The sequence below is a fragment of the Electrophorus electricus genome, chromosome 12 (assembly GCF_013358815.1).
Source record: "Electrophorus electricus isolate fEleEle1 chromosome 12, fEleEle1.pri, whole genome shotgun sequence".
In the NCBI taxonomy this organism is placed as follows: Eukaryota; Metazoa; Chordata; class Actinopteri; order Gymnotiformes; family Gymnotidae; genus Electrophorus; species Electrophorus electricus.
In genome coordinates, this window is record NC_049546.1 from 17,645,533 (window position 1) to 17,657,431 (window position 11,899).

Below are 11,899 nucleotides of genomic sequence, written 5' to 3' on the forward strand. Positions count from 1 at the left end.
ACTGGCCAATCACCCTTGACGAATAAACAGACACAAAAAAAAAAAATCTGTCATAAAAATATAATTTTTGATATACACCACAATAAATAGAACCACACAGTCCAAAACCAATTTTAAAAAGAACTTAGACAGAGACTGAAAGAGTAACACTTAAAAATGGAATGAACGAAGAAATGCACAGAAGGAAGTGGAGAAGTGTGGCAGCTCTCGCAACCATGCTGGCATGAACAGAGGGCAAAAAAAACTGCCTCACAGTGGCACGAACTCTGGTGTCCAGGAGCTCTAGTGTTGGCACTTGGAATCTCACCCCCATCCCCCGACTCCCACCGCCCCGGTTGGTTCACCGGGCTCGTTAAAGCAAAGCGCGTGCGTGGACTGGCACGTGCCGCGTACATGTCCCACGGCCGGTGAGCGCCGGCCGGAAGCGGGGGCGAGGCTACGGAGAGACGCTCACGACACCCCCCCCCCCCGCCCGCCCAACCCTCCCCATGTACTGGCAGACAAGGTCAGCGCAGGTTCAGCAGTCAGCCATCTGGCAGCACAAGGGATCGTCCTCACTATTGGTCCACATAAGGGAGTGCCCCCAAACAGACACAAACAAAAAACAAAAACAAAAAACAAACAAACAAACAAAACCCGGATGCCCATAGCAGGACAGAATCCGGAAAGCAGACAATGTTTCTATCATCGTTTGGTTCTATCAAGCTCAGATCACACACATGTAGTTAAAAAATCAATAATCTAATGTCTGAATCCCTGCATCATTGTAAGAAAAAAGTTACAACACTAAGATGTTTCTTTACCACTCTCTCACCCATACACACACCACCCCCACCCATACAAACAAGCACCCACCCAATCTCGCGTGCACCAGTGGTGAACACCGCCTGGCTCAGTGCTCAGCACGTAGCTGGAATGCAGCTTTTCACCCACAGGGTCAGGGCTGTCGGAGTGGCACCTCGCAGACAAATGCAGTCAGTGCGAGGGCACAAAAGACGACACTACGACGGTGGTGGGCCGGGCAGTTCAGGTCAGCAGAGCAACGTGGTGCCGGTGTGCGCGTGCAGGTGGAGAGGGGGGGGCGGAGGAGCACCCCATGCCTCAGCAATGCACAGGGTCGTGGCGGGACACGGTGGCAAAAAATAAATGCATTAAAAAGGTCACGTGCTTTGATGAAGTACACTTGCATGAAATCATGTTAGACAAGCGAGAAGGATGAGGCAGCAAGAGATAGAGAGAGCACGAGAGAGCGCGTGAGAGAGAAAGAGAGAGAGAGAACACAGGGTTGGCAGACTACTGCGTCTACGCCTGGTCTGAGCTGGGTATTTTTTTGTGTGTGTCCTCATTTGGTTGATCCCATTTTCTTGTCGGTTTTTGAGCAGGCAGGGGCACCGGCAGACTTGCTGCCAGTTATGGGTCCATCCGGGAGTCTCCCCCAGGCTCTGGAGGCGTCCTTCAGTAGTGCTCTCTCAGGTGCTTGTAGGACAGTGGGGTTACCACGGCGATCTGTAGCAGAGACCAAACACAGGAGGACAGTTACATTCCCGCCACAGTGGGCACGACTCTCCCAGCTGTGAGTAAACACCAGCAGAGTTCATGTAAACCCACACACTGACCCTGGATCCAACAGTGAGTGTAACTGCTGGGCTTATTAGCTGATCAGATGTCAGCTACATTACAATGTGTGATAACTGCGTTATTTAATAACTGATCAGATGTCAGGTACTAAACAAAGCCCCAATCTAATGTTCTGTACATTACACCTGAATTTTACCAGAAGGTAACTTTTACCCCTCCACAACCAAACCAAAACAACAATCCCCACCAACACACCCCTTTCCAAATGGTCCAATTTAATGTAAGACACCAACACCACAAATCAAAAATAATGCCATCTGAAACTGATCACTTTTTAGGGGGTTTCGATTGGGTTAGGATGGAAGAGAGCAGAGCATTGCTGTGATTTTGCTAGCCCGAGTGGCGCCAGGAGCAGGTTACTGCGAGGGGGAAGCGACGAGCTCCATTACCGTACCTGTCCACGTACAGGAGGGATTCCTTGGACAGCTGAGAAGAACAGAGAAGAGGGTTTAGTGCCGGCAGACAGGCCCAGCGCACGGCCTCGTCCCCAACGGAATGGTGCCATTAATCCCCCCCCCACCCCCACCCCCCATGTAGCAGCATGCAGGAGAGGGCAGGGTTGAAGCTTCAGGTAAACGCCCAGGGGCAGTGGCCACACCCACCACACTGAGGGGCTCAAGGCAGGTTAGACACCCCAGAGGTGTGGACGTGCGACACACGGCGACAGCACAGAGAGGACAACCATCATCAGTCAACGCCACAGCACCAAAAAGACAAAATGGAGTATATCCGGACATAATGTGCAACACGTGCGCGCGCACACACACACACACACACACTTCTGACAACAACAAGGGTCCCCTGAAAACACGGCTGGAGAGTTTTAGTGGATTAACTGCATCCCGCAACCCAGGAGACTTCCCGGAGCACGTGTGTGTGGGGGGGGGGATATTAGGAGAGGGGGCTTCCCTCTGAGGCTGAAAGGAACATCCTCCATTTGCCTGCTGAAGCCAATTATTCCCACATCCCACCTGGCATGTGTCGGGAAGCTTCCTCTAAACGTTCCAGGCCTGCTACGTGCCACGTCCCTCCATATGCAGCATAATACCAGCGGAAAACTTTACAATCCTTTCCAAACTTTAAAAGCTTTCCCAGAGCAAAACCAGGCCTGTGTTAATGGATCATTTCGCAAGCTCCAGTGAGGTGGTGTTAATATAAATGTTTCAGTAGCATGGGGCTCATTGATAGCTTTGCTACGTGACTTATAGCCATGATTTAAAAAACAAAAAACAAAACAAAGTCTTTTCAGCCAATCCACATGGGCTGCTATGGCAACAGAGAGCAACTGTAGTAAGCAGGGAAAATTATACAGGTCAGGGGGGGGGGGGGTCCAAAGACAGAGCCCAAGTATCCCAGGGGTACCACTGGCCGTGGGCCGTAGTGTGAGGAGGTGGGGTTCAGAGGGCTAAAGCAGTGTGATAAAGGCTCCGGGTGTGGAGTCTGGTACCTGGTCACATGACAGTATTGGACTCGTCTGAAAAGGTTCTCATGAGCAGAGGCCTGTCTGAAGTCTGGTGATGCCCACCACTCGACTGAGCCGGCTTCTTCTGGGGGGGGGGGGGGATGAGACACACTCAGGACAGCATGTTAAAGGTGTTCAACACAGACACACGCACAAACAGTTCCTTCCGTTTCTTGTGTCTATATTAATTGTTGGACGTCGTCTCTGCTGTGTACTAAGCGTGTGAATGTCTCAGTACAGTGCGACTGCGTCTCTTTATTAATTACAGAATAAAGCAGGAAACGGAGCCATTTAACTAAACAGTCATGAACTTCAGTGAACAGTGATGAATACACAGAAATTAGCAACAAATTATATGAATGTTTCCCCCCCTGCCCCTCTTTTTCGTTTGTGCACACACACGAACTGGTAACATCACACACAGACACATGCACATACACACAGCCTGTCTGTCTGTCTGTCTCTCTAACACGCGCTCGCTCACTCACTCTCTCTCTCTCTCTGTGTCACAGGAGTGCATGGAGTGCAGAGTGGGCTGGGTGGAGCTGGGTTGACTGGACATATAGAGAGCAGGCAAGGCCACCGGGAACTGAGCAGTTTACGGAACTCTGAACACATTTTGCTGCATTCCCTCTCTCTCTCTCTCTCACACACACACACACACACACACACACACACACACACTCTCCTACACGCAGAGAGCAGCTCTCCACCACTGCCCGAGGCCCGCACGGTGCCCCGCGCAGACCTCACCCAAGAGGGAGCGCACCCTGTGCGCAGCAGAGAGGAGGTCACGGCCTGAGCCTGCCACCGGGGACCTCTCAGAGGGAGGGGTAGGGAGGCGGAGCGAGACAGACGGGCGGAGGGGAGACGTGCGCAGCACGAGCAGGAGACAGGCAGGGGAGCCCGGCGGAGAAAGGTGGAGCGCACCCACAGACCTCAGTCACTCCAGGAAAAACTGTGAGTGCTGGTGGTCTGCGACAGCACGAAGATCGTGGAGGTCCCAGAGGAGGGAAGACACCGCCTCATCTACAGCAGCACGGCCGCAAAGGGGGGGGGTTGGTGGAGGGAGAGAGAGAGAGAGGAGAGAGAGAGTATAAAGTAAGGGGAAAGCAGGGGAGAGGGAGGGAACAAGAGAGACACAAAGAGAGGAAAAACAAAGGGTTAAATATTTAACATAATAGAATTAGGAAAAGTGGAACTACACCAGTAAGAAAAGAAAAAGTCAAGAGAGAGAGAGAGAGAGCGCGCGAGAGAGAGAGCGCCATGACAGGTCTGCAGGTTCATTCTCGGGACACCAGACCTGGACAAACAGGTTCCTACAATGAAAAGTCTGATGGAAGAGCCAAACCCCTCAGGACGTGTAGAGCTACTGGAATTGTTCAGGAGAAAAGAGATCAGGAATAAACATGCCTTCATAGAGGTCAAAGGAGACGAAGACTTGTGTGTGTGTGTGTGCGCGTCTTGTAGATGCTGCCCAGTGTGCTGAGGTTTTGGGATTTTGCCAGATTGCGTCCCATACAGCTCGTTACCAATTCCAGTACACCATTACACTGCTAACACGAACGCTCCTCAAAGCGCCACTTCGCAGATCGTAATGCTACATAAACAACGGTGACCAAAGGCTAAATGGCCAGACTATAAACCAGAAACCGACGACGCTGCAAGAACCGCAGCCTGAAGCAGAACGTGAGCGCACGTCAGTAGACTGAAGGAGAAGACGACGCCTGACTTCAGCGTGTGTGGTGCCACCATCAACACTAAACACGCACACACTACATCCACTACTGATCCATGAAGGGTACTGGAAACATTTTTAAGATACGGTTCGACACAGGAACTGTTAAATCATGCTGTGAACGGCGCTTGTGAATAACTCTTCTGGAAGGCGACGCACGCTTACCATCACTCGCCCGGTGAGTCGCACACCGGCATACGCGCGCTCCTCTGCTCACAGTTCAATTTCAGCCCTGCCAGGTTATTAAATAAGATCTGAACCAGGTAATTAATAAGGGGGCACAGACTGTTCGATCAGCTTGGCAGGGTCGTATGGCATCCTGTGACCTCGTGACCCCGGGGCAGCCTGCTTAGCAGAGCCCTTTTCCACAGCTCGGGGGGGCTTGGTTAACCGGGGGGGTATCCCTTTTTGGTATAAGGGTGAAGAGCAGCGTCTGCGATCGGGCCAACCAGGTTCCTGTTGCGACAACCAATCAGGGGCTCGGGGCAGCCTGCTGACGGCGGCACGGCGGGGAGCTTATCGGGAAGCATTAGGCTAACGCAATTCGTCACGCGCGAGGGAGGAGGAAGGCCTGCGCATGTCCAAGTAAATGGACAAGGAGGGTGTACAAAGGGGGGAGGGGGAGAGAGAGAGAGAGAGAGAGAAAGAAAGATACACACAAGGCCAGTCATAAACAGGCTCCGCTTGATGATGGCTGTAAAAGGCTGTACAGTTAGGAGTTCAATAGGGCAGAACCGATCTTGCAGCAATAGGGCTCGGAAAAAAACGGACTGTGTAAAAAAAAAAAGGGGGGGGGTGGGTTGGGGGAGGTGCTGCAATATAAAGGCAGGGCGAGGGGCGGGCCAGGAGGCGGGCTACCTGTTGGGTGTGGGGGCCTCGGGGCTTGCGGAGGACTCCCAGGAGGATGTCTGGCAGAAGACTGAGGACGATGAGGAGGATGATGACCAGCCAGGCAGACACTGAGCTCAGCATGTTGAAAAAGACAAAGTACAGCCGCTGCTGTTTCAGGAACGGCCTGCAGGGGGCGACAAGCGGCCGGGACGGAGGGACACGGGCTGATTAATTACACAACTCGGTTTTATATCTAACTATTACACTACAGGCCAAAATATTGAAGTAGCAATTATCCAGACTGTATTAGCAATGTTTTATTTATAAATCACACTTCTGTCACCAAGGGCTGCTTTACAAACTGTGCCCCAAAAAAAAAAAATTATAAAAATTGAGGGAAGAATACCGTGAAGATAAATGTTGTCAGATAGGCTAAAAGATGAAATGGAGTCAGAGATTAGAGAGGTGCATTCCAACGTCTAGGGTCTGTGGGCCATACAGACTGGCTTTACCATGAAAACACCACAGACCGAAACCAAACATAGTTAAGTGTAGGAGGAGAGCAGACCTACCCTTGACAGACCTGCTGAATGAACACCTTCAATCTGACAAGGCTGGGGAAGCTAAAGCAGGGTTTTTTTGAGGAATGCCGAGCTAGTGCTATTTCCAGTCTCCTGGCCTGTAGTGTGCGCGTGAGGGTTCGGCGGTCCCCGCCCCTTCCTGGAGGTGCTCACCATATGATGCCGCCCCAGAAGAAACTGAAGACAACATAGAAGGCCAGCGAGCCCCAGATGACAAAGTGGTTGATCCAGGTCCAGTGCCGCGTATCCAAGGCCAGCTGGAGGGAAAAGACGAGGGACCTCGGAGTCAGACACGCCGCATGCTCACACGTCACACTCACCCACACCAAGGCGCGTCCGCTCGCCCTCCACACCGACCTTTAGTGTCACCGTGAAGACGAGCACCGTGAAGACGATTGTCCCGTACGACCAATTCCCAAAGACCTGGAATTAGGGAAGAGGGATGGGTGGTGAGAAGACTCCACGTTCCCAGCCAACAGTCCCGTCACGGAGCGGGAGAGGCAGGATGCTCACCTGGCCGTTGTCCTGCAGCGCTGGGTTGCTGAACAGATATTTGACCCCGAAGAAGAAGATGAGCCCCTGGAAGACCGCTAGGACAGTCCAGTACAGGAACGGACCCCACCTCAGCATGGCGTTTTTCGCTATGTCCCTACAGGTGCAGAAAACGCGGAATGTCCGTGGTCTCACTACACACCTGCTGTCACTAGACAAATTCACATGCGTGGGCACAGTCGCAGCATCTACGTGATCTAGCCAGAGGTGGTCGACCAAACCCAGACCTACATCTACGTGAACCCATGTACCGAGCACGTTCCATTACTACTCCTGCCACACCTCCATGCAGTACAGGTGTTTGCAAGAAAACCATTTGTGGCTGTCTAAACTTTATATTACTTAGACTTCGCACCCTTAGAAAATATAAAGGAAAAAAAAAATATATGCTGAAGGAATGTTTTAAAACCACCCCAGGCTGAGCTGAACGCAGGTCAATGTGAGGCCAAGATGCACCCTACAGAAGGACAGCGGCACGGTTCCATCTCTTGCCTGTAGAGGGTGGCATTATCCAGCAGGACCTCGATGGCTATTTGCTGCTCCAGCAGGCTGTAGGCCAGGATGGGCATGGAGGTGAAGCAGATGTTGTACATCGTCAGATAGGCTGCATCGTACAGGGGCTGAGGAGGAGGAGGAGCAGGGCATGGAGGGGTTAAATGCCATGGAGAAGGCACGCGCGCACACTCTCTCTCTCTCACACACACACACACACACACACACACACACACACACACACACACACACACACACACACACACACACACACACACACACACACACACACACACACACACACACACACACACACACACACACACACACAGCCAACTTAGCAGCAAGATACTCAAGATAACTTGTCAGCAGGATCTCTGGGTGTGTGGCCACATATATATATTAAAAACATTTGCATATCAGAGAAACTGGCAACATCGTTGTGTTTGAGAAAAGCAGGAACCTTTTTAGAATCTATATTTAGAAGTGCCTTTTTTTTTCTAGAGTAATCATAATATATATATATATTTTTTTTTTATGGGGCAGAGCACTCAGGAAGCGTCTGCCATCGTGTGCTCCTGGCACCCACCTGCTGGGAGCAGCCGCAGAAGAACTGGTACAGGAACTGAGGTAAGATGAAGCAGAGGTTCTACGGAGCGAAAACGGCAGAGGAGCAAGGCGTCAGAATCTGGTTGGGGGGGGTGCTGAGGCAAACCTGACCCCCCACCCCCAGGGACCCGCTCCCCTTGCGCACCTTGTAGAAGAAGTACTGCACGAGGTGGGCGATGCGGATGTAGTAGAGGTGTCCGTGGGCGAGCAGCAGCTTCCTCAGGTGCTTGAGCTTGGGGATGGCGTAGTCACTGTTTCGCACCGCCTGTCGTCCCTCCTTGCCCTTCACACCTGCAGCGCACACGGACGCGCTTACACGGGCACACCCCCCCCCACACCGCCCACTTTTTTCTCCCAGTAGAGCGGAGGGGATCTTACCGATGCCTACGTGTGCCTCCAGGATCATGCTGACATCGTTGGCCCCGTCGCCGATGGACAGCGTGATGGGAGAGCCTTTAGAGTTCTTCACCATTTTCACTATCTGTGAAGAGTAGGGCGAAGAAATGAAGCGGGTGCGCGTGCGTGTACGGGAGCCCGTGGGTGCACGCGCGCGCGCGCTCGTGCACATGCGCCAGGCCTCACCTGAGCCTTCTGAAGCGGCGCCATGCGGCAGCAGAGCACGGCCGTGCAATTCTGGCAGATCTGCAGGAAGAGGCTCCTGTAGCGGCTGCAGTTGGTGTCGGGGGAGGGGTTCATCACCAGGGCAAGTGCCGCCCCGTCCACGATAAAGCCATACTCCGGGTTCGCCGAGGACCAGCTCCTGACAAAACACGCCCGCTACCAGATTAAAGCTCCACTTCCCGGAAACTAACCTTAAAAAAAAAAAAAAAAAAAAAAAGCACCAACTGCCCGTGCCAGAACGGAGGGGCGTTCATATCCTGCTGTATCTGCTAGCTCTTGATAACGAGGTCACTGAACACAGGAATCTGACTAGAGATGGCTAGAAAAGGCCCAATAGTGACACCACTGACGAAAACACTTCCCCAAGGCCAGCGGGGGCAGGGTTACATTAAAAGCACTATTAAACCCTATTTAAGCCCAATTAAACCCTGTGAAACACTATTAAACCCTGTTCTAGAAAAAAAAAAAAAAAAAAAAGCTCTAGAAATTTCTTTTGTGAAACCAGCCTGACGGCTCCACGGAACAAGCGGCACATTATTCCGTGGGGCAGCCGACCTGTTGACTCCTGCTCTGGCCGGTGGCGCGTCTTGCACCGCCTTCCTGTGGAAGTCGAAGAGGAGGTCGTGGAGCATCTCCTCGCGCCGGCGGCCGCCGCTCTCCAGGGTGCGCACCGTCAGCTCCAGCAGCTCCGTGCTGCGCCGGAACAGGCGGCAGGCGTAGCAGGTGGACTTGGCCGTCTCCATCTTGTCGCCGGTGAGCACCCACACCTTCATGCCGGCACCCTGCAGGGCCTCCATGGTCTGCGCCGCTTCCTCCTGTAGCCTGCAGAGGGCGCAAGTGTACGTCAGGTCAGGGAGCAGCTCGTCCCTGCCTCGGAGAGCAGCCTGGTTCGAGATGGAACGGAATACCGTAACCCAGTCAAGCCCACCCGCCCGCCCGCCCACCCGGAAATCCCCCAGCCGCGCACGGGCTGCTTCTGTGACGCTAACGCTTTGAGTGGGAAGGTGGAATGGCCCATTTCCTAAAAAAAAAAAAAATCAAGGTTTTAGGTCAACAACTTCATTTTCAGCTGTTATCAGGGTTTTTTGGATTTTTTTGGCTGTCTATCCAAGGTCTCTACTTTCACACTGTACAACACTGTCAGTGAGGAGCAGTGCAGACCAAAGAGACCCAACAGGGGTGTTTTTCTTGCAAACAAGAGTCAGTGAGGATTGCCATTTAAACAAGGATGCAGGATCTAGATTGTGTAGCCCGGCGAGAACCCCGGCCATCTCCAGCAACGGCGAGAAGTGGAGTAGGTGATGAGAGTGGAGGCCGGGCCCACTCACCTGTCCTCCACCGCAGTGGCACCAATCAGACTCATGGCCGTCTCCACCTGGTTGTAGACGGCCATCAGCTTCTCCTCCCGATCCTGCAGGGCCAGACGGGCCTCCCGCAGACCGGCATCCGCTGCTGCGTACTCGTCCACGCTCAGCCGCTTGTAGGCCACACACAGCGTCCGGTAGCCCTCCTGACCACAAGCACACACACAGTGAGCAAACAACTTTGGTTTTTTTTGGTATGGGGCGGGGGTGGGTGTTGGGGGTTACCGTGGCGCTGCGCTGCACATGCATGCGAATTCGCTCCACCTCTTCTGGCCTGACGCGGGGGAATATTGAGGAATCTGCACCTTTGCAGAACAGCAGCGTGTCCCCTGAAGCCGCACCCCCCCCCACCGGAAAGAGACAGAACACCACCCAGTGTCAGAGGTCAACATGTTCAAGGTCAATGATTAACAAATCACTCATGATACATTAACTCACCCGACTTGCTCCTGACTATGACGCTCATTCTCCGCCGCACAGGGTCAAAGTTCAGCACATGAAGCAACTCGTACCTGCGCAATTCAATACAAAGGCGCACCATGAACACACTCACCATGCCTCCACATCGGCTGCCCCCTGCCCCAGAAAGCACAGAACCGCCAGCACGCCACACTTTTAGAAGCCAAAGCTTAACGTGGGTACACGGTGAAGGAAGCCCTCAGGCTGGGCTCGGAAAACGCTCCAGCTCCCTGGGGGAGAGGACACAACTCACTCTTCAACATCGTTCTGCCAGTTCTTGATCTTCATAGTTTTACTCTCCAATCCTAGGAAGGTGAAGCCGTATCTGAGCAAGCGAGAGCGAGAGAGAGAGAGAGAGAGGGGAGTGTTATTCCTGCCGGCGCTCACTCGCTCTGTCTGCCCCTTGGCCGGCCCCTCCCTCACCTCATGGCGCCTTTGACGAGCGCGACCTCGTCCGGCGAGGAAGCGATGAAGCCCCTCTGCTCGGCCGGCCGCAGCGGCTCGCTGGCCGGCCCGTCCACCTGGTCCCCACCCAGCTCGTCTGGCCCCGCCTCCTTCACCTGCACCGTGTGACACAGGCACAGGGCCCGCAGGAAGAGTTCCTCCTTCTCCTGACAGAGCGAGAGAGGGAATGTGTCAAACATGCACCCTCAACACGGCAGATGCCATGCACGGGCCGTAAGCGCACGCAAACCTCACGGCAGAATAAGCTCTGAGAGTGTGTGGCTGGTGGCATTACGGTGCGGGTGGCCGGCTCGCACAGGGAGTTGGAAAGACACCAGGTGAGATGCTCAGCCGTTAACCTGAACCATTCTGCCCCTGGGCTTTCATACAACGACTTTGATTAGAACCACCAGTGAGTGTCAGAAGGGGGCGTGTATGCCAAAAGTATAAATTCACACCTGGGGAAGATCCTTATAGCTCTAGAACTGGTACAGGTGAGAGTTGCTCCCAGTTAACAGAGAGGTGGCGTTTTCTGAACTCTACAACAGCACAGGAGAGGCGTACGCATGCCAAGTGTGCAGCGCGTGGAAGAGACGTGCCCTCACCCGACCGGCCTTCTCCTGGAACGTGCTCACTGGGCCGTCCGTGACGCAGAAGCTGTCCAGCTCACTGCTGAAGGCCGTGTACTGGAAGCCATCGATGCAGCACTCGATGAACTCCATGTTGTTCTGGGTCAGCGTACCCGTCTTGTCTGTAAAGACATACTCTACCTGCAGGGAGAGGAGAGTAACACGCACAAACACAAACACACATTTAAGACTCCCACAAACCGTCCATGCAAATCAGCTTAACAAAGCGTCACCCAATTTGGAACAATCATGAGTCCAACCAACCACGACTGACCCATGGACGTGCTCAACTCGCAGGCTGGTGACCAAGCCCCGCCCTCAGCCCAAGCCGCTGATTCTGCGATGAGCCCTTATGTTGGTCTAGTTAATATATATTAGCTAAATACAGTACATATTACTAGAGTTAAAGGTGTATTAGCCCATGACGCCCACTCTGATGAGAACTACTCAGCTGGGTTTCCTTGTATAGTAGTTGTAGT

At 53.2% G+C, this 11,899-nt stretch overlaps 1 protein-coding gene across 10 annotated transcripts in view; it reads right to left on the reverse strand.

Annotated features, from left to right (window-relative positions):
• Positions 1-486: 486 nt before the first annotated feature.
• The window catches only part of atp11c (ATPase phospholipid transporting 11C), a 39,503-nt gene continuing 28,090 nt past the window's right edge, over positions 487-11,899 (reverse strand). The window contains exons 13-31 of one of the 10 annotated variants that reach the window (XM_035532124.1): positions 11,397-11,561; positions 10,771-10,958; positions 10,601-10,672; positions 10,327-10,400; positions 10,114-10,217; positions 9,853-10,034; positions 9,080-9,346; positions 8,486-8,663; positions 8,282-8,384; positions 8,049-8,194; positions 7,884-7,943; positions 7,295-7,422; positions 6,764-6,899; positions 6,608-6,673; positions 6,404-6,507; positions 5,697-5,853; positions 3,086-3,185; positions 2,033-2,064; positions 1,446-1,506 (exon numbers count right to left, since the gene is read on the reverse strand). In XM_035532124.1, the coding sequence (XP_035388017.1) occupies positions 3,090-3,185; positions 5,697-5,853; positions 6,404-6,507; positions 6,608-6,673; positions 6,764-6,899; positions 7,295-7,422; positions 7,884-7,943; positions 8,049-8,194; positions 8,282-8,384; positions 8,486-8,663; positions 9,080-9,346; positions 9,853-10,034; positions 10,114-10,217; positions 10,327-10,400; positions 10,601-10,672; positions 10,771-10,958; positions 11,397-11,561 (2,226 nt within the window). In that variant the 3' untranslated portion in view covers positions 1,446-1,506; positions 2,033-2,064; positions 3,086-3,089. Of the gene's footprint in view, positions 2,065-3,085; positions 3,186-3,853; positions 4,130-5,696; positions 5,854-6,403; positions 6,508-6,607; positions 6,674-6,763; positions 6,900-7,294; positions 7,423-7,883; positions 7,944-8,048; positions 8,195-8,281; positions 8,385-8,485; positions 8,664-9,079; positions 9,347-9,852; positions 10,035-10,113; positions 10,218-10,326; positions 10,401-10,600; positions 10,673-10,770; positions 10,959-11,396; positions 11,562-11,899 lie in introns of those variants that run through there. The other 9 variants (XM_035532127.1, XM_035532131.1, XM_035532126.1 and 6 more) reach the window with 9 other exon arrangements.